The sequence below is a fragment of the Panulirus ornatus genome, chromosome 9, assembly GCF_036320965.1.
Source record: "Panulirus ornatus isolate Po-2019 chromosome 9, ASM3632096v1, whole genome shotgun sequence".
Lineage (NCBI taxonomy): Eukaryota > Metazoa > Arthropoda > Malacostraca > Decapoda > Palinuridae > Panulirus > Panulirus ornatus.
Window position 1 is genome coordinate 37539118 of NC_092232.1, and position 27340 is coordinate 37566457.

The 27340-nt window shown below is 44.6% G+C and overlaps 1 protein-coding gene across 1 annotated transcript; it reads left to right on the top strand.

Annotated features, from left to right (window-relative positions):
- Positions 1-5758: 5758 nt before the first annotated feature.
- Positions 5759-27340, top strand: LOC139750347 (alkaline phosphatase-like). The gene is made up of 13 exons (XM_071665032.1): positions 5759-5853; positions 6154-6255; positions 11221-11441; positions 14527-14719; positions 15544-15707; positions 16098-16299; positions 16683-16816; positions 17155-17256; positions 18428-18524; positions 21859-21956; positions 22424-22541; positions 25517-25788; positions 26472-27340. Exons 2-13 carry the CDS (start codon positions 6162-6164, stop codon positions 26532-26534), a joined length of 1758 nt encoding a protein of 585 aa, XP_071521133.1. The 5' UTR covers positions 5759-5853; positions 6154-6161; the 3' UTR covers positions 26535-27340.

Consider the following 27340-nt stretch of genomic DNA (forward strand, 5'->3'; position numbering starts at 1 on the left):
ACATGTTACAGGAACATCTCTACCTCTTCAGTCAGTCTACGAGTGGAAGAAGCTCCCACATTCCCATTTAACATAGTCTTCAGAAACTGTCGTAGGAACACAAGAAAACTAATACAGACCGTGGTCTTTTACCTGTAGCGCCTCCTGCTGCCGGGAGGTGTGCCCTCCACAAACTGGGTAGAACTTTGAAGTAGAGGCAAAACCATTCTCTCTCAAGTGTTGAAAAATGGACGTAGTAGTCGACTGATGCCTCTGAGATCAGACTGCATCATCTAGAACAAGTGCGACGCTACCGACCTTCCAAAGTAATATGGGAATGTCCTGCAACAAGACGGCCGACCAAGAAACATCTACCGAGCGCTTGTTCGGATTGTGTGGAGCTCTGTACGGTTCATGCGTCGATGTACAAATGAACTGAACGCTGTAGGAAAGGAGAAAAATCACGTGACTTTCCTTATTGTCGGCTATACAACTTCCCAGCGCTGTTTTCTCCTCGGCGCGTTCATCCGTGTCTGGTCAGAATGGAAATGTATTTTCTTGTTCAGATCCATGTCATAACTACAGCATGGACCCTGTGTGGTGTTATCATATAAGCCATGTGTCAGGGAAAAGGAAAATAACGTGTGCTGGTCCTGAAACAGTTGCCACAGATCTAAACTTACACAACCACAACCTTCACACACATCTCCCATGATGAAATGCCTAAAGGAATGTCGCATATCATGTGACTGATCAAAAACATTTCATAGCGATGCTATGGAGAAAAAATGATAGTCTCCAATAAAAGTAATTATCTTTCCTTTTTTTTCCCCTGCAAATGACAAAATCCAAATCCTACTGAACGTTTCAATGCTTTAAAAAGATTTCATTACTTCATCTATACTTAAGACCAAAATAATAACAAATCAAGTGTCAAAACGTATATGAAAATGCCCAGATGAACATATCAACTCATATGACACAGGTTACCTCATCCATCCCAGTGTTTTCCAATGTTTTCCTCACTACACTTATTACAGTTGCTGCCAACGAGTGACATGAACAATGGTACATGTCCTCGGAAACGAGAGAATTTGGCTGATTTTAGAACACACGTATCCTGTGTAACGCTCCATATGAAATTTTAAGTTATGTATTTCCCGGTATTTAATTAGATACCACTATAACTTGCAAGGCTTCTTTACCATTTATTACTATATCATAAATGAGCTTATGTAACACAGAAAAATAGAGTATATTGGTGCTAATGGAAGATTTACACTCTTGAATTGTCATTTATATTAGAAACATAGATTTGTTTTTCACCTCTAGTCCATCCCGCTGTAAATACACAGCCTCGCCCTATTCATGTGACCACACTTTCATAAATGTATCAATTCTAATGGCACTTCCCCCCTCCAGCAGCCCCTTCTAAACGTAAATACTGGCACCTCATCAAAGCTGACTGGAATAACTTATGTAACTTCTTTTCTGACTTTCCTTGGTTGAATGCTTCTACCTCCGCCAAACGCATAGCAGATGTTATTGTTGCGGGAATGGAAGCATTTATCCCCTCTTCCTCCAAGACGACCTCTTCATCCAATCCATGGTTCAACCGTTCCTGTTCTGAGATCATTCAGGTATATCGGGCTTGGAAAAACTCTCCTTCCTCTGACTCCCATTCAGCTGTCATCACTGCCCGTGATCGCTGCAAGACGTTATCCGTGAGGCGAAGCGTTCCCTTATTCAAGTGAAGTGTGATGACCTCTCTTCGTCATCCACTGATAGGTCTTTCTGGTCTTCAGCTAAGGACATCTATAACAACTGTCGCTCTACCTTCCCTTCACTTTTCCGTTGTGACGGTACTATAGCTGTCTCTCCAGTAGACAAAGCAACGCTCTTTGGTTCCCGTTTCTCCTCTAACTCCACCTTGGATGACTCTAACATTCCTTCACCCTCTGATGTTACTATTACTGATCCTTTGCCTCTTCCCGTAATCTCTTTACGAACTGTCCGAAAAGCGCTTCTTCCTCTGGACACAAGCAAGGATTATGGTCCTGATGGCATCCATCCCCGTGTACTGAAAGAATGTTCCTCTGAACTTGCACCTGTGCTTGCTCGTCTGTTCCGTTTCTGTTTAAAAACCAAAAATTTTCCTTCTTCTTGGAAGCATGTGTTAATACATCCCATCCCTATGAAGGGTGACCGTTCTGACCTCTCTGACTATCGTCCTATTGCTTTGACATCTACTATTTCTAAAATGTTTTAATTCCTCCTAAACTTCCATATCCTTAGACACCTCGAAAATCACAATCTTCTCTCTGATCACCAGGATGGCTTCCGTAAAGTGAGATGTACTGGTGATATTCTTTCCTGTCTTACTAATGTCTGGTTACCATCCACGAAAGATTTTGGGGAGTCATGTGTAGTTGCCCTTGATATATATAAGGTTTTTGACGGTGTGGCATCAGGGTCTCATCTCTGAGCTGCCCGCTTTTGACTTCCCTCCCTCACTTTGCTTCTTGATATTCAGATTCCTCTCCGGCCGATCTATCTATGTGGTTGTTGATGGATCAGCCTCCCCCTTTTCTCCATCAACAGCGGTGTCCCTCAAGGTTCTGTCCTGTCACCTACATTTTTTCTTCTTTTTAACGATTTCCTCCCTTCCATAAGTAACACAATGCATTCATACGCTGACGACTCAACACTGCATTCATTCACATCCTTCAATTCTGCTCCCTTTTCCCTCACTCGATCTGCATCTCGTCTTAACACAACTTCTTCAATAAACTCAGGCTTGGACAGGATATCTCAGTGGGTAGACAAATCTCGTTAAGTTTCATGCCTCCAAGACCCGATTTCTACTCATCTCTCTATCGAAAACTCCTCACAACTCTCGTCTCTGACGGTTCTGTAATTTCACCTCTTGACTCAATGAACATACTTGGTATTACCGTAACATCCACTCTTTCTTGGAAACCCTACGTTACAGGAATAACTAGGTCTGCCTCTAAGAAACGGGGTGTCCTGTTTAGATGTCGAAACTTCTCTTCTGAACAGTTTCTCCGTTTATACAAGGAATTGATTCGTCTTTGTATGGAGTACAGCTCTCACATCTGGGGTGGTTCTAGCTCTGAGTCCTTACTTGACGGAATTGAGTCGAAAGGGGTCCACCCTATAAACTGTCCTTTCAGAACTTTCAAACTTGACCCCCTTGTCCTGCGCTGCGATTTTGGTTCACTTTCCCTCTTCTGTATGTATTACTTTGGATTTTGCTCCTGAGAGCTGGCTGCTTGTGTGCCCCCACCACTAGCTAGACCACGCAATACTCGGTAAGCTGCTGCGTCACATGATTACTGTGTGGCCATCAGCAAGTCAAGGGTGGGCCGTTTTGATACCTGCTTGTTTCCCTACAAGTCGAAGCTTTGGAACTTTCTACCCTCTTATGTCTTCCCAATAACTATGACCTGATATTGAAAAAGACATGTTTTTCAATTTCGAAAATTCACAAATACTTTCCCTTGTCTTTTCTTTTTCTGTTTCATAAATCTTTCCACATTTCTATTAAGGTCCGGCCTTGATGTGGACTTTTGTCCATGACTGGAGCCTTCAACATACAAAAACGAAGATCCCAACCTACAATACACGTGTCCGCTTTTTGACAAATCATGTCATCCTCGTTTTAACGATGACGAAATCAAGCAGCAATTACCGGAGTCATGTTCACTTGGAATTCTTCGACAATTTTCGAAGATCGAAGATGGCAACTAGGGAAAAGCGTCATCTACAGATGTTTCCACAATAACATGAGCAATTGTCTAGTTAAGGATTCTTGGTACTTCCATATGAGACAACTTACTTATGACAACTTCTGTTGTCTATATCTGATATATGAAATTCCGACTGTTATGAGGGGTCGATGGTCGCTAAATCGTTTCATGGAGTAACTTTTGCTGAGAATCGTTTCAGCCTTCCAGAAAACATCTATTTTGTTCATCATTAAGTCAACCAAAACGACCAGCCAACTTTATATCCACAAAGAAAAAAGTTCTATTTGAACAAATGGAAATCACTCGTGACCATCTAGTTATACGAATTTATTTTCGGATGTCTCTCGGAGAATATATCTTCATATGTTTGGAAATTTCCAGATGGGCGTTACAGCCTCTTACTTATCATGTTCGTCTCGAGGTAAACACCAGTTCTCATGGTCCTCCACCAGTGTGTAAAGTCACAAAAAGATCAGCTCGGTCGTCTCCTGAAAGATTATCAAAAGATATTTGTCGAGACAATAAGAATCAAGCCAACTATTGTAGGAGACCAGTCATCTTCACTAGGTACCCCAAATGAATACTGGTTAATTACAAAACGTGAGTCATTACCAGCGTATGTTCTATATCTTCTGTATCATTTTGCTTTAATGACACATGAGTCTTGTCTGGCACTGTAATCGAAACCTAACTCTCCACTGGATCAAACACTTGATGCGGTGCTCTTCAAGTATACTTTGGCCACGGCTGAGGAAGAGCCACACAACACTAGTCTGTACTGTCCAGTCCCCCAGGGTTGTCTGCAGACTGGAAGAGCGGATATATGGGCCAGTCAGTGCCTCACCTCTGGTCTTCGAAATGTTGTTGGCTTCTAAAGATGTCCTCATGCCATATGTCCTCTGGTTGTTAGCTTCAGACATGGGAGTTCCTAGGTAAGTAATGATAGGTGCCGTAAATAATGCAGTGGACTAAAAGTACGTTTTTCATCTAGATTTCCTTAAGTAAAGGTAAAACTATCTAAACACATAAATAGTTATTAAAACGTGGATCAAAACTTTATTATGTACACATTTCCATAAATATGGCTACGTCGGGGCTTTATACGCCTGCTTTATACAAACAAAAATATGCATTAATACAGACCCTGGGCGCGTTTTCCTTGCTACTAGGGATATGTCAGGAAGATACAAAAGATAATCCTTATCTGGGATTATACTCCCATTGTGTCAAGAACATGGAAGTCAAGTGGCGCTTGAGGGTTGTGTGTATCACCTCCTCCCTCACCTGAACCCAAGATGGTCAGTAGTAGTACCTCCTCCCACCTGGACCCTCTGTCCGAGAACTGAACCTGCCACAGGCCATCGGTGACCCGTCACCTGACCACGGGAGGTCGCGGACTTCCCTCGACGCAACAGGAAAGACGCAGCAGATAAGATCTCTCGCTATTTGACAAACAGCCCTTGTTCACAACACCGTCAGCCCTGTGAAAGTTGACCTATACGGGCGGCTACACACACCTGAATGATGACTGTCATCGTAAGGACCAAGTCTTAGCCTTCCACCAGGCAACCCAAGAATCCAGTAAGATAAACTAAACCTGATAAAAGATAAGGATTGGAAGAGATATCTCTAGTCTCTCAATGCACGGCCCTGTGATGATGGTTCCACCATCTACGACACACACCAGTTTACTAGCAACACCTGCACGAGACCTTCATCATAAGTGGCTGTTAGAATCGTAGAAAACTACACATCATTCGTTGTTATACAAGTATCTGAGGTCGGGAGGAAGCTAGGATCAGCTCGCTGATGTTGACAATGCCTGGCTTCCGCTATACAGAGCGAGAGGACCGAGTGACATAAGGAACGGACGCATTATCATAGGACCTTGACACGAACAGCTCTGACCTGTTAACGAGGTTAATGCCTTGCTGAACAATCCAGGTTGTCGGTTGAACTTTCCAGGGTTACCCGGGTCCAGCCTCGGGGCTGTCCTATAAAAGGGAAGGCTGGCAGTGGGTTCGTCAATCACCAGTGGTCCCAGGTGCTGTCAACACCGTCACCACTCCAGCACCGTCCACTGTCTTCCTCCTGAGCAACAGAGGTGCTGTAACATGGGATTTCTAGATGTCTGATGTGTACACTAGATGTCTGCTAGGGGAGTTACCGTGTTAGATCTTAAACATGTTAGGAATAAGATGATCTTACTTTTTTTTCTAAGTACTTTTGGGAGAGCATTTTCGTAGCACCTTTGCTTAGGCTGGGATCCAAAGGGCAGCAAATTATGATATAGAGGAAGATATCTACATCTATATATAAATATATATATATATCATTTCTTCTATACAAGTTCTTCTATACAAGATCATGAGGTTATCATAATACAATGATGCGTCTCCCGCAGGCGAGAGAATGACAGGTCTCCGCCAGACAGTGGTGAGGCTGGCGTGGGTGAGTGCAGTGCTCCCGCTCGTCTCGTCACACGTGCCACACTTCGCCTCCAAAGGTATGACATCATCCCCCGTGTGTCATGTGATGGGGGACGGCTACCGCTCAAAACATCATACCCATCTCTATCCTTCAGGCATTTTCATGGCCGGTACAATACCTGGTTAGACAGGCTAAGTGATCTTAAACCATCATGAGTATATATCTCACACGTTGAGTAAACGGGTCTTGTCCATGAGTAAACACATCTCATCCATGGGTACTCACATTCCACACGTGAGTACAAGCGTCGCGTCTGTCTGTATATCATACACCCCGGATGATTAACATCATAACAGTGTCTGTCATTTCATATTTAGCCACAGAGATTGTATGATGGGGATAGTGGACTGTATGATGGGGATAGTGGACTGAATGATGAGGATAGTGGACTGAATGATGGGGATAGTGGACTGAATGATGGGGATAGTGGACTGAATGATGAGGATAGTGGACTGAATGATGAGGATAGTGGACTGAATGATGAGGATAGTGGACTGTATGATGGGGATAGTGGACTGAATGATGAGGATAGTGGACTGTATGAAGGGGATAGTGGACTGAATGATGAGGATAGTGGACTGTATGATGGGGATAGTGGACTGAATGATGAGGATAGTGGACTGTATGAAGGGGATAGTGGACTGAATGATGAGGATAGTGGACTGTATGATGGGGATAGTGGACTGAATGATGAGGATAGTGGACTGTATGAAGGGGATAGTGGACTGAATGATGAGGATAGTGGACTGTATGAAGGGGATAGTGGACTGAATGATGAGGATAGTGGACTGAATGATGGGGATAGTGGACTGAATGATTGGGATAGTGGACTGAATGATTGGGATAGTGGACTGAATGATGAGGATAGTGGATTGAATGATGAGGATAGTGGACTGAATGATAAGGATAGTGGACTGAATGATGGGGATAGTGGACTGAATTATGAGGATAGTGGATTGAATGATGAGGATAGTGGACTGAATGATGAGGATAGTGGACTGAATGATGAGGATAGTGGACTGAATTATGAGGATATTGGACTGAATGATGAGGATAGTGGACTGAATGATAAGGATAGTGGACTGAATGATGAGGATAGTGGACTGAATGATGAGGATAGTGGACTGAATGATAAGGATAGTGGACTGAATGATGAGGATAGTGGACTGAATGATGAGGATAGTGGACTGAATGATGAGGATAGTGGACTGAATGATGAGGATAGTGGACTGAATGATGAGGATAGTGGACTGAATGATGAGGATAGTGGACTGAATGATGAGGATAGTGGACTGAATGATGAGGATAGTGGACTGAATGATGAGGATAGTGGACTGAATGATGAGGATAGTGGACTGAATGATGAGGATAGTGGACTGAATGATGAGGATAGTGGACTGAATGATGAGGATAGTGGACTGAATGATGAGGATAGTGGATTGAATGATGAGGATAGTGGATTGAATGATGAGGATAGTGGATTGAATGATGAGGATAGTGGATTGAATGATGAGGATAGTGGATTGAATGATGAGGATAGTGGATTGAATGATGAGGATAGTGGATTGAATGATGAGGATAGTGGATTGAATGATGAGGATAGTGGATTGAATGATGAGGATAGTGGATTGAATGATGAGGATAGTGGATTGAATGATGAGGATAGTGGATTGAATGATGAGGATAGTGGATTGAATGATGAGGATAGTGGATTGAATGATGAGGATAGTGGATTGAATGATGAGGATAGTGGATTGAATGATGAGGATAGTGGATTGAATGATGAGGATAGTGGATTGAATGATAGGATAGTGGATTGAATGATGAGGATAGTGGATTGAATGATGAGGATAGTGGATTGAATGATGAGGATAGTGGATTGAATGATGAGGATAGTGGATTGAATGATGAGGATAGTGGATTGAATGATGAGGATAGTGGATTGAATGATGAGGATAGTGGATTGAATGATAAGGATAGTGGATTGAATGATAAGGATAGTGGATTGAATGATGAGGATAGTGGATTGAATGATGAGGATAGTGGATTGAATGATAAGGATAGTGGATTGAATGATGAGGATAGTGGATTGAATGATGAGGATAGTGGATTGAATGATAAGGATAGTGGATTGAATGATAAGGATAGTGGACTGAATGATGAGGATAGTGGATTGAATGATAAGGATAGTGGATTGAATGATGAGGATAGTGGATTGAATGATAAGGATAGTGGATTGAATGATAAGGATAGTGGATTGAATGATGAGGATAGTGGATTGAATGATAAGGATAGTGGATTGAATGATAAGGATAGTGGATTGAATGATGAGGATAGTGGATTGAATGATAAGGATAGTGGATTGAATGATGAGGATAGTGGATTGAATGATGAGGATAGTGGATTGAATGATAAGGATAGTGGACTGAATGATGAGGATAGTGGATTGAATGATGAGAATAGTGGACTGAATGATGAGGATAGTGGATTGAATGATGAGGATATTGGACTGAATGATGAGGATAGTGGATTGAATGATGGGGATAGTGGACTGAATGATGAGGATAGTGGATTGAATGATGGGGATAGTGGACTGAATGATGAGGATAGTGGATTGAATGATGGGGATAGTGGACTGAATGATGAGGATAGTGGATTGAATGATGGGGATAGTGGACTGAATGATGAGGATAGTGGACTGAATGATGGGGATAGCAGACTGTAGGATGGGGTAGTGGACTGAATGATGGGGATAGCAGACTGTAGGATGGGGTAGTGGACTGAATGAATGCAGTAAAGATAGATCTAATCATGTTCACATAAGAAGACCATGTACTGTAAATATGAAGTGTCAAATACTTATCATATATTAACTTGAAATTCCGGGAATGTTGACCAATGTATGCCACCCTACGCAGGCACACTGCATGCTAAAACTGAGTGCCTTTCTGTAATGTACATACATAGCTCTTGTTAACACCAGGATAGAAAATGACTTAATCAATGCAACTCTGTGTGAAATGTGATTATAAACTTTTGTTTGCATTTATCTACACTAGGGGTGCCCAACTTGTGGTAGTACATGTACCCCCAGGGGCACATTTGTACTTCTCAAGGGGTACATAGTAGGGGCTGAGACTATAACCATGGAGTACGCTGCTGTACTACGGTGTACACCATGAGTAATGAAGAACAACTTGGGGTACTACATGTACCCCCAGAGGCACATTTGTACTTCTCAAGGGGTACATAGTAGGGGTCTGAGAGTATAACCATGGTGTACACAGCTGTACTACAGTGTACAACATGAGTAATGTAGAACATCAGCAAAGTAGAACACACTCGTTGCAAATCAGCTGACAAAAAGAGCAGCCATCTCGGCAAACTCTCTTTCCTTTTTCCAACCATGGAAGCGGAAGTGAATCATAGGGTGGGGGAGGGGGCGAAAGTTTTGGGAGCGTTGAAAAATGTGTGGAAGTCGAGAACGTTATCTTGGAAAGCAAAAATGGGTATGTTTGAAGGAATAGTGGTTCCAACAATGTTACATGGTTGCGATGGGTTTGTGCGGAGGAGGGTGGATGTGCTGGAAATTAGATGTTTGAGGACAATATGTGGTGTGAGGTGGTTGATCGAGTAAGTAATAATAGGGTAAGAGAGATGTGTGGTAATGAAAAGGATGTGGTTGAGAGAACAGAAGAGGGTGTTTTGAAATGGTTTGTTCACATGGAGAGAATGCGTGAGGAAAGATTGACAAAGAGGATATATGTATCAGAGGTGGAGGGAAAAAGAAGTGGGAGACCAAATTGGAGGAGGAAAGATGGAGTGAAAAAGATTTTGAGCGATCGGGGCCTGAACATGCAGGAAGGAGAAAGGCGTGCAAGGAATAGAGTGAATTGGAACGATGTGGTATACCGGGGTCGACGTGCTGTCAATGGATTGAACCAGGGCATGTGAAGCGTCTGGGGTAAACCATGGAAAGTTCTGTCGGGCCTGGATGTGGAAAGGGAGCTGTGGTTTCGGTGCATTATACATGACAGCTAGAGACTGAGTGTGAACGAATGTGGCCTTTGTTGCTTTTTCCTAGCGCTACCATTTCATGTGTGGCGGGGTGGCGACGGAAATGAATAAGGGCAGACAGTATGAATTATGTGCATGTGTATATATGTATATGTCTGAGTCTGTGTGTATATATATATATATATATATATATATATATATATATATATATATATATATATATATATATATATATATATATATATATATACGTTGAGATGTATAGGTATGTATATTTGCGTGTGTGGACGTGTATGTGTATGTGTATGTGAGTGGGTTGGGCCATTCTTTCGTCTGTTTCCTTGCGCTACCTCGCTAACGCGGAAGACAGCGACAAAGTATACTAAAATGAATAGATAATATATATATATATATGAGTGTGTGTGTGTGTGTGTGTGTGTGTAGCATTTCAAAATCAATGTTTAGCGGTACATGGGAACCTGTCAGAATGCCTAAGTGGTACAGAGGAACAAAGAGGTTGGGAACCTCTGATCTAAAAGAATCGTTACAGTGAAGTAGCAGAAGGTGTGGCGGAGGCTATTCTAACTCTGTTGTATCATCAACAGACAGTTCTGTACAGATCGCTTGGGAGATCCTGTCTATAGGACAGTGGGTGGGTCTGTATCAGATGATCTACAGTCACTACCATTATGGACATAGTTCTCTTATTTGGCATCAGTACTTCAGGTTTGGTTACTGATCTAGGGCTACTAACATAATTGACCGCAGGTCAATACTATCCCTGAACTCAGTATGATTACGTAAGACGTCAAAATATTCGCAGTGACTCTCCACAATATGTCTTCACTGGTGATATTCATGACACAAACATCATCTACTCTCCATGTCACTCGCACGTATGATTTCCTATCATCATTTCTATTTCCTATCTGCGAAAGTGTCATGTGTTGTCACCTTACTACAGAGACCCAGTTGTGGTGGGACCTGGGCCAGAATGAAGTGGCGTCCGCACTCAACGTCCGTCACAACTGGAATGTGGCCAAGAACGTGATCATGTTCCTGGGTGACGGCATGGGCATCACCGCCAACACCGCTGCCAGGATCTACAAGGGTCAGAAGAATGGCATGAACGGGGAGGAGGGATACCTCACCTGGGAGAGGTTCCCCACCGCTGCTCTACTCAAGGTCAGACGATTATAAGTTAGGACTGATGTGTGGATCAAGTTATTATCATGTCCTATCCTCTTCCTCACTACGGTAACATGTTACATATCTCTTCTGAGTAACCAAATACTCTGGCCTGCTCGCCACGCAGCCTCTAGTATATATATATATTTACATGTGTCCCAGACCTCGACATTCTTGAGGTGTCTGTACTGCACATAGTTCTCACAAATACTGTTCCGGATCCACAACATGATCACGCGCAACATGTGACATTAACTACTTCCCACAACATCTGCCAGTGAGGTAACGGCCTGGTTCTCTTCTAACTGTCACAGTGATCACATGATCACCTGTCACATTGCGTTACGGGGTTAGTAACGTGTTATACCTAGCAGTGCTGACAAGCAGGGTATAGTATGTCAGACAGAATACTTCATTTTCATGTCTACCTTCACAAGAAAGAAAACTAATTGTTTTGCTGTACTTTATTATTATTATTATTATCATTATTATCATTATTATTATTATCATTATTATTATTATTATTATTATTATTATTATTATTATTATTATTATTATTATTATCATTATTATTATTATTATTATTATTATTATTATTATCATTATTATTATTATCATTATTATTATTATTATTATTATTATTATTATTATTATTATTATTATCATATTTATTATCATTATTATTACTATTATCATTATTATCATTACAATTATCATTATTATTATCATTAGTAGTAGTAGTAGTAGTATCATTATTATCATTATTATCATTATCATTATCATTATCATCATCATTATTATCATTATTATTATCATTATCATTATCATCATTATTATCATTATTATTCTAACTTGCTTTTATGTTCCTTTCTAACAATAGACAACTCATCACTGTACCCTTAATTTTGGGGCCGGTTGACTTGAAAGACGGTAGGTAGGTAGGACGGTAGGTAGGACGGTAGGTAGGTAGGTAGGACGTTAGGTAGGTAGGACGGTAGGTAGGTAGGACGGTAGGTATGTAGGTAGGACGTTAGGTAGGTAGGACGGTAGGTAGGTAGGACGGTAGGTAGGTAGGACGGTAGGTAGGACGGTAGGTAGGACGGTAGGTAGGTAGGTAGGACGTTAGGTAGGTAGGACGGTAGGTAGGTAGGACGGTAGGTAGGTAGGACGGTAGGTAGGTAGGTAGGACGTTAGGTAGGTAGGACGGTAGGTAGGTAGGACGGTAGGTAGGTAGGTAGGACGGTAGGTAGGTAGGACGGTAGGTAGGTAGGACGGTAGGTAGGTAGGTAGGACGGTAGGTAGGTAGGACGGTAGGACGGTAGGTAGGACGGTAGGTAGGTAGGTAGGACGGTAGGTAGGACGGTAGGTAGGTAGGACGGCAGGACGGTAGGTAGGACGGTAGGTAGGTGGGTAGGACGGTAGGTAGGTAGGACGGTAGGTAGGTAGGTAGGACGGTAGGTAGGTAGGACGGTAGGTAGGACGGTAGGTAGGTAGGTAGGACGGTAGGTAGGACGGTAGGTAGGTAGGACGGTAGGTAGGACGGTAGGTAGGTAGGTAGGGCGGTAGGTAGGACGGTAGGTAGGTAGGTAGGACGGTAGGTAGGTAGGTAGGACGTTAGGTAGGTAGGACGGTAGGTAGGTAGGAAGGTAGGTAGGTAGGACGGTAGGTAGGACGGTAGGTAGGTAGGTAGGACGGTAGGTAGGACGGTAGGTAGGTAGGACGGCAGGACGGTAGGTAGGACGGTAGGTAGGTAGGACGGCAGGTAGGTAGGACGGTAGGACGGTAGGTAGGACGGTAGGTAGGTAGGACGGTAGGACGGTAGGTAGGACGGTAGGTTGGTAGGACGGCAGGACGGTAAGTAGGACGGTAGGTAGGTAGGACGGTAGGGAGGTAGGACGGTAGGACGGTAGGTAGGTAGGACGGTAAGTAGGACGGTAGGACGGTAGGTAGGACGGTAGGTAGGTAGGACGGCAGGACGGTAGGTAGGACGGTAGGTAGGTAGGACGGTAGGGAGGGAGGACGGTAGGACGGTAGGTAGGTAGGACGGTAGGAAGGTTGGTAGGTAGGACGGCAGGACGGTAGGTAGGACGGTAGGTAGGTAGGACGGTAGGAAGGTTGGTAGGTAGGACGGTAGGAAGGTTGGTAGGTGGGACGGTAGGTAGGTAGGACGGTAGGTAGGTAGGACGGTAGGAAGGTTGGTAGGTAGGACGGTAGGAAGGTTGGTAGGTGGGACGGTAGGTAGGAAAGCACGTGACTCAGTTCAATGCGCCTAGACAAATTCTTATTTTCTTTCTTAATCTTTTTAGGTTTTTCATAGAACAACGATTTAATTTATATAAACCTCTCACCAGGCCACAACATGAATACTATGTGGAGAATGTCAAGTTTTTTCTAAGTGTTATAAACAAGTCTCAGTCTTCTAGTGTTGTCAAGATGCCCACCGTTACAACATTGTTTTGCTGCCTCGTATTTGCATCACTCTAATTCTCTCTTCCTCTCCAGCCATCAACAACACAGTGGCAGTCTCTCAGTTCAGGTTTGACAGCTGGCAGGGGTGCACCTTCCTTCCGTATGTCCAGACACATTTATGATCTATTAACTCATGACCTCCTGAAGGATTCTATGGGGAACACATGCCAGGCAGACCAAACGTGTACGGACGAGTATTCTCAGCTGGTGTTACTAATAGCCACGATCAGCTGACCAGGGACACAACACGCAGGTACACTTCCACAACCTCCTTACAGTACACAAGATCACGAAGCTCCCACTTCACATGTCCCACGGTATATGTATATTGAATTATGATATGACTGTCTCTAGCCATTATTTATGGTAAAAAGATACTAATAAACCCTTTTTTTGGCCATTGTGTGTATATATATATATATATATATATATATATATATATATATATATATATATATATATATATATATATATATATATATATATATAATATATATGACCCTGACGAGTCTTAGCAAAAAGCTATTTACGGGTTCTGTTGAGGGACACAATGTACCGCCTTAGCTGGCCAAGGTTGTGTTCTCTAGTCTTTTCTTCTTCTTCTTCTCTGCAGACGTACAACATAGACAAGCAAGTGCCAGACAGCGCGGCCACAGCCACAGCCTACCTGTCGGGCGTGAAGGCCAACTCTCGCACCCTGGGTGTGAACTCGGCCGTGGAGTTCGGTGACTGCGCCGCCAGCAAGAACAGCGAGAACCACGTATCCTCCATCCTACAGTGGGCCCAAGACGCAGGCATGAGCACAGGTCAGTCCCTCTTGTGACCAGCCGTTGCAACACAATGTTCCCTTATCTTAATTGCCGGCGACCGTAGTGGTGGCTCCACATATTGGCTGATGGCTCCACATGTTGGCTGGTGGCTCCACATATTGGCTGGTGGCTCCACATATTAGCTGGTGGCTCCACATATTAGCTGGTGGCTCCACATATTAGCTGGTGGCTCCACATATTGGCTGGTGGCTCCACATATTGGCTGGTGGCTCCACATATTGGCTGGTGGCTCCACATATTGGCTGGTGGCTCCACATATTAGCTGGTGGCTCCACATATTAGCTGGTGGCTCCACATATTGGCTGGTGGCTCCACATATTGGCTGGTGGCTCCACATATTGGCTGGTGGCTCCACATATTGGCTGGTGGCTCCACATATTAGCTGGTGGCTCCACATATTAGCTGGTGGCTCCACATATTAGCTGGTGGCTCCACATATTGGCTGGTGGCTCCACATATTCCTATTCAAGGAAAGTAGGACACTAACAGTTGTGATGCCAGATACGAGGGCTTAGTTCGGAATGTTTCGCCGGTTTGCCATAATGTTTAACACCGAAATGGGAGAAGTCATTTCTTGACTGAGTGTCCATCTGCCTTTCCCCACTAACCTCACCTGGCTCAGATGGACATAACCTTGGTCATAGTCTCACTGGGCACGTTGATGACCAGCACCCTCACTTACCCTCACGTAATGGCGTCTCTTTCCACACTATCCAGCTAGTTTTCGGTTAGTTAACATGGCAGATGAGGACTGTGTTGAGTTCACTGGTGATGATGACCTCCCGCCCTCCCCCTTACAGGTATTGTGACGACCACCAGGGTCACCCACGCCACGCCCGCCGCCCTCTACGCCCACTCACCCCACCGTAACTGGGAGTGTGACGGCAAACTGGGAGAAGATGGTGCCGGCTGTAAGGACATTGCTGACCAGCTCATCAACGACAGCCCCGGCAAGAATGTTAAGGTGGGTAATACTTCATCTAGACTGACTGTCTCGCTCGCAGCTGTGTCTTTGGGAAGCTTCCCAGTTACCATCTCATACTTCAGGATAAAACATTTGTGATAACCTCGGGGAAAGACGCCTGAGAGGAACCCGGTTGGGAGAAATGACTCAGGGTGAGGCTGCAAACATTGTTCATGTAATGGTGGATGGGCAACGCAAGTGACAGAATAGAAAGGGGTTAGCGTCAGTGAGACACGTACTGCCACCGTTTGTCTTGTGTTTATCAAGAAGTGGGACGAGGATGAGTGGTTGCCATGTGACGCTACGTCTGGCTACCAAGTTCATAATGACAGTCAGGTCCATTGTTAACTGACATCAGCAAACCGTTACTGGAGTCTGTGTTCCTTGCAGGTGATCCTGGGCGGAGGGAGGCAAGCCCTTGGTGCAGGCCTTGACCCTGCATCCAACGGGACGACCTGCACCCGCCAGGACGACCGCAACCTGGCTCATGAATGGCTGGCTCACAAAACTGCTGGAGGACACACTGCCAAGTACATCACAACTGCTGAGGATCTGAAGAAGGTGGACACGAAGAACACCGACTACCTCCTGGGTGAGCAGCCTCCCCGCCAGTCAAACTGGTAGATTCTCTGCTCTTATGTGATGACTACTACTGTTGATCTGGTGGATCTGTTCCATGATTACTAACATTGATCTGCTGGATCATTACGTCTGTTCCATGATTACTACTGTCCATTTGGTTGATGCATTGATCACAAGTACTCTTAAAATTTCGATTTCTGTAATCAAATATGACATTGTTCTAGATATATTCTGGCAATACAAAGAACTTATCTAGATTTTCAATGATCTCTTGTAAGTACATGAGGAACCCCTGATAACAGAAGGATACCGTCATAGAATAGTGTATGTAGACTCAGTCCTGCCAACTGTAGTGAAGAGAGATTATACAGTAATCCCCGCGTCGCTTTTCAGGACTGTTCGCGGATTCCCACATGCCCTTCGTGGTAGAACTTGAGGAAGGGCAGACCGAAGTGCCCTCGCTGGAGGAGATGGCTCTCAAGGCCATCGAGATGTTGAAGAAGAGCAAGGAGGGCTTCTTCCTCCTGGTGAGTCCTGTGTGTCATGTGTGTGGCAGGTTGGGTGGTAGTGTGACGAGCAGAGTAGATCTGTTGCTGTAATGACACAATCCTCCATACAGGTCACCCCTCCTCACCCCCTCATTCATCGCGAGATTCACATATCTATTTTTACAGTGATACTTCCCTTTCACTAATTGGTTGGTTGGTTGATTGGTTGATTGGTTGATTGGTTGGTTGGGCTATAGGCCTACCAATTGCCAGGGGCATTGAGGCCGTGCCTCTCACTGATTTACGTTTTAGAGTCAGAAATCATCTTTATGATGAGTGATTACGTGCAACACCACACCATCTTGCCTCACCCACAGGTTGAGGGTGGGCGCATCGACCACGGCCTTCACAAGAACTCACCTCACCGAGCTGTGGAGGAAGCCGTCGCCATGGACAGAGCCGTAGCTGCTGCCCTCAAGGTACGTCACTTCGTGGCAGCTGTGACTGGTGTCTGCCACTCCTTCCGTGATGCGCCTTTATGTAGTACGATAATCTGAGCAGAGCGGTGCTGCCTTGGAGAATGACATACACTTCATGAGTGTGATGGCCTGGTCGTTGGACTGATCTTTAAGGGTCAGGTCAAAGGCTATAGGTCATTGATCCCCAAAAATCATTCCGTCGTGCTCATGGATCGTACCGTCGTGCTCATGGATCGTACCGTCGTGCTCATGGGTCGTAACGTCGTGCTCAAGGGTCGTACCGTCGTGTTCAAGGGTCGTACCGTCGTGCTTAAGGGTCGTACCATCGTGCTCAAGGGTTGCACCGTCGTGCTTATGGGTCGTACCATCGTGCTCATGGGTCATACCGTCGTGCTCATGGATCGTACCGTCGTGCTCATGGATCGTACCGTCGTGCTCATGGATCGTACCGTCGTGCTCAAGGGTCGTACCGTCGTGTTCATGGATCGTACCGTCGTGCTCATGGATCGTACCGTCGTGCTCAAGGGTCGTACCGTCGTGCTTATGGGTCGTACCATCGTGCTCATGGGTCATACCGTCGTGCTCAAGGGTCGTACCGTCGTGCTCATGGGTCATACCGTTGTGCTCAAGGGTCATACCGTCGTGCTCAAGGGTCGTACCATCGTGCTCAAGGGTCGCACCGTCGTGCTTATGGGTCGTACCATCGTGCTCATGGGTCATACCGTCGTGCTCAAGGGTCGTACCATCGTGCTCAAGGGTCGCACCGTCGTGCTTATGGGTCGTACCATCGTGCTCAAGGGTCATACCGTCGTGCTCAAGGGTCGTACCGTCGTGCTCATGGGTCACACCGTCGTGCTCAAGGGTCATACCGTCGTGCTCAAGGGTCGTACCATCGTGCTCATGGGTCATACCGTTGTGCTCAAGGGTCATACCGTCGTGCTCAAGGGTCGTAATGTCGTGCTCAAGGGTCATACCGTCGTGCTCAAGGGTTCTAACATCACAGATATAAAACTCTATGCACTGTAGTGTCAGTGATTCATGAAGGCAACAGTCTGGTGTAGAACGCTTGATCATATTCTGAGAACACCCGACCCCCCGGGCCAGCTCCGTGTGGTGTCTGCAGCGAAGTCAGTCTCTGGATCTTACAAGTTTGGTCATTGTGACGTTGCAGGAGGTGGACCTGGAGGAGACGCTGGTGCTGGTCACGGCCGACCACTCCCACGTCCTCACCATCAACGGCTACCCAGACCGTGGCAACGACATTCTAGGTAAGTCTACGCATGCCATCAAGGCTGACGCTCTCAACTCCCAGTTGCTTACGCAAGTCCAAGGTTTTCATGGGACGTGTTTGAATAGCATGAGAGAGGCTCTGCTGCAGTAACCAGTTAAGTACCATGTACAGCACACACACACACACACACACACACACACACACACACACACCTGAGATGGTAGACGAGGAGAAGAGGGGGGAAAAAAGCCAAGGAAACATAAAGACGGCAACAAAAAGATAAGCAGGGAAGACCCCCCCGCCCGCCATTACCACAGAGAAGGTCGTCTGCAATGTTGAGTGATGGTGGTAATGTCATACAGATGAGAAAGTACAGAGAGACATATACACTTGTTGATGTTGGCAAAAAGATAGAAGCACTGGAATTCAAGGATCGAACGAAAGAAAACGCAGCTGATATTGTTAATGTTCTGGAGACAAAACGTACTAACAAGATCACTCCTGGTGTGTCCTGACGGGTACAAGATGACAACTGGGGAAAGAGAAGACAAAAGAAAAGGACTGTTCCTCTTGAGAATAAAAAGTCGTAAGGTTCAGCAAATACTGGTATGGGGCCCATTGAAAAAAACACATTATAGTAAAAGTAGCTGTAGAGAGAAATGCCTACTGCTGGTGATGATGATATATAATCAGTCGATAAAGAATAATGAACCGGAGTGACACTCATGAGGGAAAAATCAGAATGGTAATGGAAACAGTAAACCATTACTTAACAGATTAGGCAACGTACTTATAAAGAGGAGATTTTACTTATAAAGAGATGGACTGAGGTGACATGGGTTCTCAAGTTGACAGAGTCGTAAGGGCACAAGTTCGTACAGTGTATGCTGGATAATATCCTATGCTAGCATGTCCATGAACACATGATGATCCTAGAGACTATTATACCATCATTACCATATCTTATCTTCAGCCATACTAGCATGGCTATTAAGATTATCATATACGATACACATATTGGCAAAAGTGATTATGTAGTACTGGAGGCTGTTTGGATCGTTCGGTAAATGTGGGAGCCAAAGGAGCAGCGATGGAACGTACCTGAGAGACGAGATATCATAATCCTAGAGATCAAACCGAACTCAACAATCTCTGTTGTAACATAAACTGAGAAATAGAGTTCAGTAGCCATTATCCCAAGCATTGTGACGGAAGGTTTGTGAAATTTACAAGGAAGGAATAGCATCATGGGTAACTTGAACCTCAAATACAGAGGCAAGGTAAAGAGAAATGATGTAACTCAGAAAAAAAATGTTTTTAACTCAGTAAAAGATGTCTACGAGCAAAGGATGTGCGATGTGCTGTGACGAAAACAAAAGAGGAGTTCCAACCAATCAGCAATGGAGAAGTACAAGAGAGCAAGACATATATGGCAGGCGCAGAAGAAGGAAGCAGAGAAGCTTTGAAAAGAATATTGTGAAAAAGGCAAGAGAAAATCCTAAACAAAGGTTCAGTTTCATCAGGGATAAATTGTAAGTTAAAGAGCAGTTGTTGAGGCTAAAGGATTCGGACGGACAGAGAATGTTGCAGAGGATGATGTAAAGAATATGTGAGAGTTGAATGAATTGTTCAAAAATGTTTTCACGGTAGATGATATCCCTAACCCCAGTAAGGTGGAATGGGGAAAAGGTCCTGGAAAAGCACTTGAAAAAAATGTAGAAAAGACGTAAACAAAGTACTAAAGGGTCTTGGCCGTACAAGGTGGATGAAATTTCACCATATGTGCTTGAGATGAGTGTAGACAATCTGACAGACTGCATCAAATGTTGTCCAAGACGTCGCTGGAGAAAGACAGTATGTCAAGGCAATGGAAGAGGACAACCGTCTTGAAAAAAAAAAAAAAAAAAAACAGCGCGGGAGGATAAGCCGACGAACGTCTTCTGTAAAGTACTGGAAAAGATAATCAGAAAGAAAATGGATAAACTTCTCGTACAGGAAAAACTGCCTAGATGACAGACAGCAGGTTTCAGGGAAAGGAGGTCGTGCGTAAGAACCTTTTAGTATTCTACGAGAAAGTGAGCTCTGTTCTAGGGAAAAGAAAACGCTGAGTAGATTGCCTCTCTCTGGACTGCCAGAAAGCACTGGACATTGTACCACACAGGGGAATGATAAAGAAACTGATGTCAGTCATGTACAATGGAAAGACTAACTCGATGGAAGAAGATTATCTTTATGGAAGGGATCAAAGGACGAATGTCAGGGATGAGATCATCAGTGAAGCTATTGCATTTCTTAATCCATGTAAATAACTTGCCAGAACAGTTCGACTTCTACCTGAACATGTTTGCAGTTGATGCCAACCTCATAAGGCGAGTGAGGAGCGAAGGAGGCCGGATCATCTTATAAGGGGGACCTAGACAGACTCCAAAGATGGTCTGCTACATGGGGAAGGGACGCAGCGAAAGAAGACCTCGATATGAATATCATCTTGCAGCAAATAAGCTGCAGGAATCTGTTTGTGAGGGAGACTTGGGTGTTGACAACGTCCCTCACCTGTAGTTTGTCTCACAAATATGAGAATAACATTGAACTATGTGGATAACGAAATAGTCAGCGGGCTTTTCACATCCTACGTTAGGCCAGAACTAGAATATGCTTCTCAAGACTGGTCAACTCATTCAAAGATGCGCAAAGAATTGATAGAGAAGGTCCAGAGGAGATTTACAAACAATGCCAAACTTAAGAGTTCTAGGGAAAGGTTAGAGGATTTGAATTTTACCACCTTGGAAGAAAGAAGAATAAGGGGTGATCTGATCACAATTTCTGTGTCAACCAGTTTGATGATGTTAAGAACGAACAGTTTTTCTAACGAAGCAAGGACAGAACAACCAGAAGCCATAACATGAAAGTATGCAAGAAACTTGTTGTAAAAGATATAAAGAAATACGTCGAGTATAGGAGTTGTAGAGGAAGGGAATAAACTGAAAGATGAAATCAATTAATGAGGACAACATACAAAAAGTTTAAGAAGTTGTCTGACAGTACAGAAAGTTCAAAAGATGAGGTCAACTAGTGCAAAACTCCCTCTCCCCTCCACTGCCCTCCACCTCTCCCCTCCACTCCCCTCCCTGTATAGAAGACTATTCGTATATAATTCTTAGTTCGAATTTCAGGGTGTTCTGTACATCCTGAACAGTTCTGTAGGCAAACAATTGATGAATATCACATTAATTTTCCTCCATCATTGTCAAAAAAATGAGGATGGAAAACTTAAAGATGTTTGACGAATCAAACACAGATGTCAATAATCGAATGTCCTCAGTGTTTGTGTAAGGTGAGGAGGACGTGACACATCTGGGTCTCCTCCACAGGGATAACTGGGAAGGAATCTAACGTGGACGGCCTCAACTACACCACCCTCATGTTCACTACTGGACCAGGCTTCAACTACTCCACGGAGAACATGACGGTAAGCTCTACTGACGACAGACTTGATCTACGTTGTGACAGTTGTAGTATATGTTAGATGCTCACACTGGCGAGCACCTCCCCTTAGTCGAGCACCTCTCCTTTGTCGAACACCTCCCCTTGGTCGAACACCTCCCCATGGTCGAGCACCTCCCCCTAGTCGAACACCTCCCCATAGTCGAACACCTCCCCTTAGTCGAACACCTCCCCTTAGTCGAACACCTCCCCATAGTCGAACACCTCCCCTTAGTCGAACACCTCCCCTTAGTCGAACACCTCCCCTTAGTCGAACACCTCCCCTTAGTCGAACACCTCCCCTTTGATCGACCACCTCCCCCTGATCGAACACCTACTCCCTTAATATACTCCCACTCTGCCCCTCCTGTAGATAGGCCAACAGTCATTACTGATCTAGCATTACGGCGAGTCAAAACATGCCACTACTGCCCGTCTCTTCCTTGTGTGCAGGTGACGCGGCATGACGTCACGCTGATGGACACTAGAGACCTGGAGTACAAGAGCGTAGCGGCCGTGCCCATGACGTCAGAGACACACGGTGGAGAGGACGTGGCCGTCTGGGCTACAGGTACGTCCAGTGACCTCATCACGGGGGCACACTCAGCTTGTCCTCTGCTCTCAACCTAACATTTACCTCCGTTCTAACTCAGTGAGGTCAACGTTCTGCATCACCAAACGCCTCAGTTTTCTGAAACTGAAATCCAGTTCTATGTAATATCTTAACCTCTTTTCCCGCTCTATTTCAACGCACTCTTCATCCTCAACCCACAACCTGTATGTTGAAAATCACAACATAGACTGCCACACTTACCTTAGACTTTACACTGTCACTAAACACGTCTAACTCATCTGGCGAGACCAGTGTCTCCATGTACACCTCGATCTTCAGACACAAATTGTTCCCATTACATATTTTCGCATTTCATCTCCTTCGCAGTTTCATCTGGAATACCCATCATCTGAAATGGCTAAAAACTTTGAAACAAACATTGCAACACCACGTAACCTTGATGCACTCTCGTAATTGTTTTAAACTACTCAGTCAGGACGTCATCCACTCCCACAATCACTTCCTCCATTACAAACTCTTAACAGAGCAAAACTTCGTTGTAGGCAGGGAACCAGCCTCCTCAGTGTGGTGAGCCTCACGTGTGAACTCTTCTATACACCAAATTTGAGATCGGTTTTTCCTGTAGAGTTTTCTCATCGGTCCTGTGGTATACACCTTCCTAAATGCATAGAGGCATAAAGATTACCACCCCTCTTACCCCTCCATAAAGTCTACCCTCTTACCCCTCCATAAAGTCTACCCTCTTACCCCTCCTCCATAAAGTCTACCCTCTTATCCCTCCTCCATAAAGTCTATCCTCTTACCCCTCCATAAAGTCTACCCTCTTACCCCTCCTCCATAAAGTCTACCCTCTTACCCCTCCATAAAGTCTACCCTCTTACCCCTCCTCCATAAAGTCTACCCTCTTACCCCTTCATAAAGTCTACCCTCTTACCCCTCCATAAAGTCTACCCTCTTACCCCTCCTCCATAAAGTCTACCCTCTTACCCCTTCATAAAGTCTACCCTCTTACCCCTTCATAAAGTCTACCCTCTTACCCCTTCATAAAGTCTACCCTCTTACCCCTCCATAAAGTCTACCCTCTTACCCCTCCTCCATAAAGTCTACCCTCTTACCCCTTCATAAAGTCTACCCTCTTACCCCTTCATAAAGTCTACCCTCTCACCCCTCCTCCATAAAGTCTACCCTCTTACCCCTTCATAAAGTCTACCCTCTTACCCCTTCATAAAGTCTACCCTCTTACCCCTTCATAAAGTCTACCCTCTTACCCCTTCATAAAGTCTACCCTCTTACCCCTCCATAAAGTCTACCCTCTTACCCCTCCTCCATAAAGTCTACCCTCTTACCCCTTCATAAAGTCTACCCTCTCACCCCTCCTCCATAAAGTCTACCCTCTTACCCCTTCATAAAGTCTACCCTCTTACCCCTCCTCCATAAAGTCTACCCTCTTACCCCTTCATAAAGTCTACCCTCTTACCCCTTCATAAAGTCTACCCTCTTACCCCTTCATAAAGTCTACCCTCTCACCCCTCCTCCATAAAGTCTACCCTCTTACCCCTCCTTCATAAAGTCTACCCTCTCACCCCTCCATTCATCACCTGTTTACCTGCAGTGTGTTCCTCCCCAACTGTGTGTGTGTCACCACCGGCCAGGGAGTGCTCCTCCCTCCTCGCCACACCTCTGTAATAGCCTCTACTGATGCGCTCTTACTGTAAACCCTCCCACATCATCAACTGACCCTCACCTTGTACTGTATCATCGCAAACTCTCAAATATCGTTTCTTGGAAATCAAACTTTATCATTTCAGTTCTTGAACTGGTTTTTTTTTTTTTTTTAGCTTCATCTTACCTTCACGTTATTTGACAATGCCAACCAGGGCGTTTATACATCTCAGATTAGCTAGACAATCTCGCATATCTCTTCTTACTAGAAACAGTTTACCATCTGAAACATACGGGCATACCACGGTGTGACGGTTAGCGTTACTGACCATGATGCATCCGTGGGCCGCCCTAGGTCGAACTCGTAATCTCGATCCTGGTTGCGGCATTCGGTCCACAGTCAACCCAGCTGTTCATCCTCCCCTTGAGGTTGGTCGACAAATTGAAATTTGGCTTAGGTTAGTGCATATATATATATATATATATATATATATATATATATATATATATATATATATATATATATATATATATATCATCCCTGGGGATGAGGGAAAAGAATACTTCCCACGTATTCCCTGCGTGTCGTAGAAGGCGCCTAAAAGGGGAGGGAGCGGGGAGCTGGAAATCCTCCCCTCCCGTTTTCTAATCTTCCATAAAAAGGAATAGAGAAGGGGGCCAAGTGGGGATATTCCCTGTAAGGCCCAGTCCTCTGTTCATAACGCTACCTCGCTAATGCGGGAAATGGCGAATATGTATATATCGCGGGTATATATGTATACAGATATAGCATCCGTTGCTACACTTATTTTAAGCGTGTTTTCACCAATGTTATAGTCACACGGACACCTTCCTTACGTCTACTTTCCTCATCATTCTCTCCTCAACAGTGTCACCCACCAGCACCCTAACATTTACGTAACCATCACACAGTTTCTAACTTGAATCCACTTCCTCCAATCCTCTATCCGGCTCACACAGGAATGTACCTTTACCCTCCTCCCGTCTATAATGCTAAGTCGTCTATGCAATCATCAGAACGAGTCTAAATCTGTCAGTCAGGATTTTTCGCAATGTAACGTCTTGCAAATCAAACATTTTCTTTTTTCGTAACGTTCAATTTTGAACGTAACTAAACCATAAAGTATCGCCTGAATGACCAGATATCATGCACGTACAAGAAACTGTCCAGATTTTAGTCATGAGAATATGTCATTCACGGATTTTCAAATATTTCTTTTTTTTTCGTAATTTTCACGCGAGTTAGACACAGGAAGCAAGCGTCCCTCACTCGAACTCTGGCTTTGCAGGTCCGATGGCTCATCTGTTCCACCGAACCCACGAGCAAAATTACGTCGCCCATGTCATGGCCTACGCTGCTTGTGTTGGCCCAAGTCAGAGCAAGTGTGAGAGGCCCAAGACGGCCACTTTTACTAAGAAAGGAACATCGCTACGTTCTGTTCTCGCTGGACAGCAGAAAGTCGACCACACGTCAGTACCTTGGTACAATAGAGAGACATCGAAGTTCCCCACCGCCGTCGACCCAGACCTTCAGGAGCAGCTGGACGAGAAGGAGCGGAAGGTGAGTTGAGTGAGTGGTGGGTGATGCCGGCCGGCTCCCGCGCGCGCCAACCCCTCACACTAAGCCATGACGTGTACAGTTTGGGAGTAAGCGAGTATTTCCCAGGATGAGCAACATTATCTTGTGGTACAGTTTGGTGAATCATGAATCAAACTATCGCAACAACTGAAGGTAAACTAAACTAGATAATGTTATAGTTGATTGAGGTGGTTCATTATTCAAGGAGAGCAGTAGGTCAGGCGTGGGCCACATTCACAGTGAGATTATGTGGTCGTATCATGTTCAAGATTTTTCGGTTGGTGGATGTAAGCTTACGTTGACGGTCTTAATTACCCTAGTGGCCGATAAGCCTCAAGCCTAAACAACCAACCGTCCAACCATCAGGTTCTGGAACACCAGCGGGTCTAATTCCTTCGTTACGGTGGGCGTGTGGCTCTCTCAAGCTCTCATATCCTGGGAAATAATAGTAAACAAGCTCCAGCAGAAGATGATTACTAAACTTCTATGGTCGGGTTTATGGCTCGTTTTGTATCGCAATGAATGATCGAGTAAAGAGCTTAACACAGATGGTTATGAAAATGAATAATGAATCACGACATGGCAACCAGATCTCCCTCACTGTTAGGTCTCCATGCCATGTTGCTACACTGTACTAGCGGCTAACGGTCCTTCCTGTCTTGCAGATCCTGAAATGGCTCGGCCAGCAGGCCAGGAGCAGCCCCTGGAGTGAGGACCTCCTGGAGTAGCTCCTGCAGCAGAAGGTCGACACAGAAGGCGACTACCACACGTACACTCGTTATAATCACTCAGGCTGCCATGGTGTTGCCTGACAGATGATCCACATACACAGTAGAATTACGACGAAGAGTGCGACTCTGTTTCTTGATAACCTGAAACTGATCTCTCCTGAAGGTGTAATACACGAAAGTGCACTCGAAACTTCTCGTGTTTCATTTCACCCTCTGGTCATCAGTAAATATATACGTGTAGGTATTCTCCATTACCTCACTTATTACGCCCTTAACTTATCATCATCTTAACGACAGATAGATTTATGAAGCATATGAATCTTATCATTAGATGGACTGAGTGTTATCACGATACATGCAGAAGTAGTTTAATTCAGCCCAATAAAGTATTTACGAGAATTATAGACATAATTTGATGCAGTTTTCGATCCACTGACCAATGTTATTCATAACGTTAAACTACATGATACAATACGCATTCGTTCTGAAATATTGTTACAAAGATGGTTTGTTAAGGTACTGTGTAGTACAGTCACACGAGGCTATGTTGTGTAGTACAGTCACACGAGGCTATGTTGTGTAGTACAGTCACTTGAGGCTATGTTGTGTAGTACAGTCACTTGAGGCTATGTTGTGTAGTACAGTCACTTGAGGCTATGTTGTGTAGTACAGTCACTTGAGGCTATGTTGTGTAGTACAGTCACTTGAGGCTATGTTGTGTAGTACAGTCACTTGAGGCTATGTTGTGTAGTACAGTCACCTAAGAATATGTTGTGGAGTACAGTCACCCAATGGTATGCTAT

Coding starts and splice junctions, on each gene's coding strand:
- LOC139750347 (XM_071665032.1), top strand. CDS start 6,162: ATGACAGGTCTCCGCCAGACAGTGGTGAGGCTGGCGTGGGTGAGTGCA. Junction 15,708..16,097: donor GCCCCGGCAAGAATGTTAAG/GTGGGTAATACT, acceptor TGTTCCTTGCAG/GTGATCCTGGGCGGAGGGAG. Junction 16,300..16,682: donor GAACACCGACTACCTCCTGG/GTGAGCAGCCTC, acceptor GTCGCTTTTCAG/GACTGTTCGCGGATTCCCAC.